General features: G+C 39.4%; 1 protein-coding gene across 2 annotated transcripts in view; it reads right to left on the reverse strand.

Moving 5' to 3' along the window:
• Lsamp (limbic system-associated membrane protein) overlaps window positions 1–8,065 on the reverse strand; it is a 604,798-nt gene extending 596,733 nt beyond the window's left edge. The window contains exon 1 of one of the 2 annotated variants that reach the window (XM_005386425.2): window positions 7,291–8,065. In XM_005386425.2, the coding sequence (XP_005386482.1) occupies window positions 7,291–7,445 (155 nt within the window). In that variant the 5' untranslated portion in view covers window positions 7,446–8,065. The remainder of the gene's footprint in view (window positions 1–7,290) is intronic. The other variant, XM_005386426.2, reaches the window with a different exon arrangement.
• Between the last annotated feature and the right edge of the window lie 722 nt (window positions 8,066–8,787).

An 8,787-nucleotide genomic window follows, 5' to 3' on the forward strand; every position in this document is an offset into this window, starting at 1 on the left:
GGGGAGGAGAAGGCAGAAGAAAGGAGAAAAGAAGGAACATTTTCTCATATTTGGGGATGTAATTTAAAAATGGTATAGCATGAGAGAAAATGAAAAACAAGGAAATAATCTCCATTGTTCTAGGCACTGAGAATTAAGTGACACAAGTCTTAGTGCTCAACCACTCAAGTTTTTGAGCAAACAACTAAATTTAGCTTTCCTCAGTTACATTATTTTACTTTTTCAGAATTATAAATTTAATTTAATTTTTTTTTACTTTTTAAAAAACAAAATAACAAAAACAAAGAAATAATATAAAAACAATAGAAAGATACAGAATTTCAAAACAAGGTGATAGGAAATGAACAATGGTTATTGTAGCACATGTTGTTATCTTCAAAGCACTTACTCAGATAACCAGATCTAGGCATGAACGAGCTGGTGAGTGCCTAGTGTTCAAGGTCTTTCCTACTCTAAATCTCTATGTGTTTTTCCCACCGCAATTAACAAAGCCTGAAGTTAAGGGTTTTATTTTGTGAAGGTTAATCACATTAACTTGAGATTATGCTTTAATTACAGAAAACTACAAAGAAGCATTTACTTGCTGCACTCCTATTAAGAAACGCAACTCTGTTCCAAAGTACTTCTGACTTAAAGGACTTGAAATGATGAACACATCTTGGAGAAAAAGACCAGCATGAATGATAGGAATAAGGATATGTCATTTTACTGCATTTTCTAATTCTCTAAAATCACTACCTGTTCTAAATAGACAATATTCTTTTTAGAACTTATATTTCATAGCATTTTATACTTTATAAAACACTCATTTACACAGGATCTCATTTGAACATAAAGTAACTTGGGTTGTAAACCAGGGAGTTGTCATTCATCCTCATTTAATAGAGTAAAATATTTCATGTTGTTATATCTTGGTCTCTGACTAGTTATTGAGCATTCTGATCTTACTATAGCCTTCGTGAACTCTTCACTTAAGACACAAAGGCTCGTCTATAAGTTTCAACTGAAGATTGAACATTATGTAAAGGTGACAGGAATTCTACAAGTAGAATTATTTTACAAATTATATATTGATATATGTGGAAACATAAGTATACAAAGTGAGACTTGTTTGATAAATTAACACTGGAAATATTTTCTTGTCTAACTATTGTCTATTATCTGTTTTAGAGATAACAGTAAGTTAACAAAAACAAAACCCATGAACTTGGAACTTTCTCATGTCTTACAAAACCCAAATAAGAAAGAGACACAGTGGAACAGCTTCAACGAATCAAATTTAATGCTATTTCAATAGACAGTATATAAGCTGTATCCATATTAAAATAAAGTCACTGCATTTTCAATTACATTGTAGTGATATGAACATGTAATTTAAAAATGGACTTATTGTAATCTCTTTCCTCTTTCCCAACTGAATTTGAACCATTTTGGCTATTGGCATATTTCTCAAACTATTCAAGATTAAATTTACACTGCGTATCCATTAAGCATTACCCTGAAAATTACTTGTGAAAGAGATTCCTCACCGAGTAAAGTGGTGGCTCTCTTTCCTGGGTACACATTGGTATTATCAAAAAGCAAGACATAACCTAAGCACAACGTTCCTCAAACAAACCAAATGAGAATCTCTGTATGAGGAATATGTGGCTTTGGTATTTTCAAAATGCTCTTAGCTGATGGTACTGTATAGCCATGCTTGTGAACTGTCTAAATCAGTGCTTTTCCAACTTGATGCGTTTATGAATCACTTGTTAATATGCAGATTCTATAATAGCCAGATAAACCCTGACATTTTGATTCATAACAAGTACCTGGGTCATAGTCCATCTGTGAACAGCACGTACAGTAGCAAGAGTGTTTCCCCAAGTGTGGCCCAGACTTATAATATTAGCATCACTTGAGGAAGTGTTAGAAATGCAAATTCTCAGACCCCACTGGAGACAGACCGAATTAGAAACTCCGGAGGTTTTATCACTTAAGTTCAAACAACTGGACTGCACATTACTGGGAAGATACAGATACTTTATGCCTGTGTAGCACTTTACAATTCAACAAACTTTCCTACTTTACCTCTTGTGAGCTTCTTAAAACAACCTTGCAGAGTAACTAAAATAGTTTCACCACTTAGTAAATGAAACTGCAGCTCAAAATAATTCAGGGATTTGCTCAAAGTCATAGCATACAAAGATAGATCCAAATATAGAGCCCAGATTTTCTAGTCTTACAAACCACCAGGCAAGGAGATTCAGAGAACAGGACAGATGCCTCTAAGCAATAGATAATGTCCTGAGAGAGAGGTATCTCTCAGGCTCAGGTGATGACAGGGAGAGAGACCAGCACATTCAGGCAACTTCCTATCAGGTAAGTCACAGCTGTTTGTTCTTGGAGTGCTCAGAGACCACGAAATACACTAATCCTTTTTGGCCTGAGTTCACCATTATGTGGGACCACGACTGAGAAATACAAATGCCTAACACTCACCAACTGACTTAGTGGATGAGTCATTAGCATTGCCTGTTCTCTGCACAATTCTACAAATAATTCTTCTGAAGTCAGGCTATACAGCACAGGAAAATCGCCTTGCCTATGAACTGCGTGTTTATGTATTTATACTTATGTCTTCTACAGGATAGAAATATAACCACAATTTGTATTTGTCTCATGAGATTTGCCCACTGTGTTACTCAGGCCAGAAACGCCAAAGAAAGATATAATTCATAGGTGCATAAATATTCTTTAATAAAATGTACATAAGATGCTATATGCCTAGATGAAATATAGGATGCTATGTCATATTATTTACTACACATATTGAATAATGGATATTATGGCCAATGGATTACCCTTAAAGTATCAGTAATAACCAATACATCTAGATTGTCTTTAGTGGTTTAGCTACCAAATAAATGAAACGTCATAACTGGGAGAAACTCCACTTGTAGACACATAACATTTGTTTTCAAATAGTGAATTATAAGGAGTAGGAAACCACATATTGTGTCAGGAGTTTGTTTAAGTGTTGACACCTTCTCAGTGAACGTAGGAATTCCAGATGCCTTATAGAAGAGAAACCATTCTTTTCCCTTGAAATTTATACAGAAAATTTATATGCTATTTTCAAATAATCACATACTGCATTTGTTATTTCTTCTCTTTCCCCTGCTTGGATTAGAAACAAAGGGGAGTTTGAAAATTTGGAAAAACTAGAAATTATCTTTTACTTTTATACTTATTGTCTTTGAAAATGTCTGATGCTTAATATGTGTGTTTATAGATGTGTTATGTGCATGTATATACTCCTCAAAATCAATGTAAGCAATTATGTACTTCAAACATGTACTAATAACAATTAAAAGGAAAAAAAGTCATCATCACAGAAAGTATTATAATTCCCCTATAAACATCAGAATCATGTAATAAAACTTCTAATATTTCAAATTTAGAATATTTAGAATCAGAATAGTATGAAGCCCTTGCATTTTATTATAAATACACTTATAAGCGCAAATATATATGCATATATAATATTGACAAAGTAACTTTAAGAACAGATATATGATAACACATTATGTAAACAGTATTATTCTTTGAGCTAACGTATTTTGTAATATCTTTCTATATGTCACAGATATTGAAAATATGATCAGTGAAACCATTAAAGACTAAATTTTAAAGCTTTGTTTGGAATATTGCCATTTCCATTTATCTTTGACTTACCAAGAAAGTTACTTGGTCATACTCCATCAAGATTAAGCATGAAGAAAAATCTCACTGTTGTCAGTGTGCATGTCTAGAGGGTTGAAAGAAGTGGTGCTTAGTTGGGTGTGGTGGTGCACAATCTGTAATCCCAGTACTTGGGAGGCTGAGGCAGCAGGATCTTTGTGAGTTTGAGACCAGCCTGGTCTACAAAGTGAGCTCAAGGCCAGCCTGAACTGCATAGTGAGACCCTGTCTCAAGAAAAAAAAAAACAAAAAACAAAACAAAAAAAAAAAAACAAAGAAAGAAGCAGTGCTGGAAATGTGCCCAGTAATTAGTGAAAGGCAATTCTTCTGGGTGTGACAGTGAGGAAGGTGTATGCTTGTGAAGAAACACCTGAATATTCATCTTCAGTAAAATCTTATGGATAGGTTTGCTGCATACTTTCCTGTGTATGCAAATGTAAGTGTAGTTTCTGGTTCATTCCTCCAAGGAAGGAGCCCAATAGGAGCACATGGAGAGATGTTGCTGCTACTGGTTGTTGATCATGCTTTGATCTTGGGAAGTGGTTTTCAGTAGCTGTTTATACAATTCCTCATAAAGATCTAGATTTTTCTCTGAGACATAATAAGGTTAACTATGCACATGCCAAGCTCTCTCTTTCCTTCAAGTTCTGTCGCCATATTTCTGCTGTCTTTATTCTTTTTCAAAATGGTAGAAAGTGACCAGCACGACTAAAGTATACCTTCCTGTCATGATGCACAATTATATCAAAGACTGTAATTACACAGAAATGATCATTAATTCCTGAAAAAAACACTTGTTTCGTGGAAGTGAAGCAGCAAAGGCAAATGTGTTGGAGACAAGCCGAACAAACTCTGTCCCTAGACCACCAGAAGGACAAACCTCCCTTGTCTCTTCTAACCATTTCAGATTATTCAGGGCCACAAACTCAATGAGAGAGGACTTTTCTCTCTTTGCCATTTCACTTTCTCTGTGCCAAACATCTACTGTGGCTTCCAATGAATCAAGTTCTCCTTCCTCTCCTCCCCTGGAGGCTACACTCCCAGCAAATGTCACCAATAAAGTGGAAGCATGCCTTTCCCAGGCTGAACTTGTAAACAGAAAGCAAGAACACCATTCTTCACCAGGAAACTGACCTACAAAGCTTATTGGATTCAGTTAAAGAGATTGAGAAGAAGGTCAGCTAAGAAAACAAAGGGAACTCTCCCATAGTTCCCTCTGATAGAGTTCTACCTACCCCAAAATAGAGCCTTGTCCAAGGCAGAGGAAATGAAAAAGAGGGCATGTTAGGTGAGGGCTCTGCAAGCAATAGACTCTCATAGGTGCCTTATTTACATGCTCTGTTTGTCTTCTCTTTCCCAGGGAATAACTCCTTCTATATTTATTTATTTCCAATTTGTTACCACCTCCTTTTTCACGCTATAATGTCTACTAACAGAGTATCCTGTAAAAACTCCATTTCTTCTGAAATATATATATTTATTTCTGTATATATATATATATATATATACAGAAATAAATTGCTGGTATACAGATAGATATATATACATAAATATATATATATATATATATAAATAAATTGCTGGTATACAGATTACACATCTATGCCATTATAAACCACCTCTCCTATACATGAACTTCTGTCCAAGTAGGTAAAAGTATAGGGATACCTTTATTTTTCTGAATTAACAATTCCATGCTCATTTAACTCTTAAATTACTATGATTTAAGATATAGGTGACGTTGACTTAGAAAGACCTTAGTTCACAAACATTTCAATAAAACCTTCTATATCTGCAATATTTACTTTTACATTCAGCCTTATACTCTCAAAAAAATATTTCTAGGGATACCATAAATCAACATAGAGTGCTTCCCTAGTAAAGAGTTAAAGAGGTTAGGAATACGAATGCAAGCAGTTGAGATGGCATGCTTGTGTGTTTGCAAAAACATTTTCTGCATTATGTCCAAATCCCTTTGCAAACAGATAAATTACTCTATAAATCTTATTACTCCATGTGGATAAATCACCATGTAGGTTTACAAGGCTAGAGTGCTACAAGGAAAAATCTGCTTTGGATAGTAGGATCTTTGGGATTCATAATTACCCAGTGCTCAGGAAATGAAGAAAGGAGCACTTAACACATTAGCATCCTCTTACTTTTTACAATCTGGAACAGCACAGACACAATACACATGACACACGCAGACACACACGACACCACACACTTTCCTCTCTAACAAGGCCAGAGATCCCAAAGCAGGACACTCAGTGACAGCCAACCAAATTTATTTCTGAGAAAAGAAGAGAAAACTTTGCTGTTGTCTGCAGCTCTGCTACAGAACTGCTCCCTGATGCCCCAGGGTTTATGCACTATCAGCTCCTTGCACACAGATTAGAGGTTTATTTTCTATCGCATACTGTTTTTTATTGCCACTGCCAGCAATATTAGCTAGACAGACAAACCGACACTGGGTCATTTTATTTAGAGGAAATGAGATTTTAAAAGATCTCCAAGGACAGTGTTTTCCTCCTTACTGTTTTTTTCTTTTTTATTATTATTATTATCTGCCAGAAAATTGAAGGAAAGCTGGAGAGAAAGGGGGGTGGAAAAAGAGAGACACAGGAAAAGAAGTGTGGTGCTTCTTAGGGATGGAATTATGACTAGGTGCCATTTGAATCTCTCCAGCTCACTGTCCCTCACAGGGGTCAAACTCCCAAGGACTTTGGACTTCTCCTTTCTAAATTTTAATCCCGAATTATATTTCAGAGTTTGGCAGAGCTGCACGAAATAAGACTTTGAAGTCAATAATCAATTTGAGATATTCATTTTATGCCACGTTAATTCTTGCCCAACCTCTGAGCTTAACAGTTCTAGTCTTAAACGCCAGCAACTAGGCAAAATCCCTTTCCTCTTCTCTTCATTCTTGTGTTGATTTCTACCCACATTCCAGAAAAGGCTCAGCAACCAACCAAAGTTCTAAGATTGATTTATTGCTCTCACTGTCAATTAGAAGATCTTTACAAAAAAGTCTTCCATCAGAACTACTGCTAGGACAGCACGAGAGAGTTTTGATGTGCGTGCAGACACACACACACACACACACACACACACACACACACACACACACGGGAGGGACCAGGAGAATGCAGTATATGTACCACTCTTTGACAGCTATCATCCAACAACTCTTCTTTGTGAATTAAGGAACCTCAACACAACTCTAAAGTGCAAAACACCAGCAACTACAAAAGCAAGAATACTGTCCAAATGCCACTTAATGCCATAAGTGAAGTTAGGCTTCCATGACCAGAGACAAGTCTAAAGAATCAAACCACATTCCACCAGCACCACTGGCCCTTGACAGGGACCAGAATTCCCTTGAATTTTGTTGGCTGTAAGTCCACCACGCAGTGATAGCAATACACACACACACAGACACACACACACACCACAAGCCTGCAGCATGGAGATCAGGCACTCACATATATACTACACACACACACACACACACACACACACACACACGGACACGCGCGGCAGAAAAGTTGCCGGAAAGCCCTACCTGAGGATGGCCGTGTCCCCCTGCCTCACGGTGATGTTGTCCGTGCCTCGATTAAAATCCACGCTGCGAACGGGCAGTCCTGTGGGGAGAAGGCAAAGCAATCTCAGTAGGACCAGCGGCAACTGTTTCCGATCCGGCTGCACTCGCCCGACCATGGTGGCCACGCCGAGTCGGTCCGCGCTGGGCTCCGGAGGGCGCGCTGCTCCGCGGAGAGAGGGCTCCACGGACGGGGCGCTCAGCGTTGCAGTTTGTGCTCCTTCCCACTTAGCCTCTCTCTTCCCCTCGCTCAGTCTCTCTTCCCTCTAAGACTTAACAAAGCCCTCCTAAAAACCCAAGCGGGGGAGAGGGAGAAAGTCGAAGGAACAAAATTTGTAAAAGGACCGCACGAATTAAAAAAAAAAAAAAAAAAAAAAAAAACCCTCTTAAAAAGATGCAGAGGAGACTGCCAAATGCAGCGGTGCTTCCCTGGTCTCTCTGTGGCTGGATGCTCCTCTGCCAGCGCGGAGCTGAGCGCCTTCTCTCGGTAACCCACTTTCCCAGGCGGGAGGGAGCCGGCCCGCGTCTGCCAGTGAGTGTAAAGAAACAGCCACGCAGCAGCCGCAGAAGCAGCCTGGAGTCTCTCTCCCCCTCCTCCCTTTCCTGTTTCTGCCTCCAGCCCCTGGCTCCCTCACTACTCAGCACCTCCCCCCTACCCTGCTGGTTGCCAACAGCCCCTCCAAGTCATCCCCTCCCCCTCCCCACGGCGTGGCCCCTTGCTTTGCACAACTGCCCCCTTCAGCAACAGCCAGCCTCAATGAAAGCCTGATGCGCCTGTGGGTTGTCAGGACAACAGCTCCATCTGAGGCCTGGCTGATTTCCTTAAGAACAGGGAGTGGGGCTCAGAGGTACTGTGCAAGAGCGCAGGGAGCAGGGGAATTTAAAGCTATTGAAGAAGGGCGGGATGGGGGTGGGGGTCCAGAGACGAAGGAGGGGAAAAAGGAAAAAAGGAAGGGAAGGAGAGAGGCAGACTTTGACAAACCCAGGGCAAGAAAGAGAGGGAGAGCCCGGGGGCAGGGGACCGCAGTCCAGTCTGGAAGATGGGGTAAGGAAGGTAAAAGGCAAGAAACTTGATACTGGACCCAGATTAAAAACCAAAGTTGATTTCAGAGAAAATATTCCTGGTAAATGGCTTCTCAGACTCGCATCTTGCTCACCCTTCTCTCTCCTGCACTCTCTGCTGTAGGACTAAAAAGATTTATTTTCTCTCCTCTCTTCATCCCCTCCCCCTCCTCGAAACCCCCTTATGAAAGATGGATTGGAGACAATGCTGGTATTGAGTGGTCTGGGGTGTGAATGCTTGGCTTGTCTTTTCCAAGTGCCAGCCTCAGCAGCTGATCCCTGATCCCTAAATCAACCTCACTCTCCAGGAAACCCTCACTCACTCCCACACATGAGTAAAGGTATTAAGGATTGCTGTTTAAAAGGCAAATTGCTGTTGCAACCCAAGTTCCACTGGCA

The sequence above is a fragment of the Chinchilla lanigera genome, unplaced genomic scaffold, assembly GCF_000276665.1.
Source record: "Chinchilla lanigera isolate Chin_1 unplaced genomic scaffold, ChiLan1.0 scaffold00026, whole genome shotgun sequence".
Lineage (NCBI taxonomy): Eukaryota > Metazoa > Chordata > Mammalia > Rodentia > Chinchillidae > Chinchilla > Chinchilla lanigera.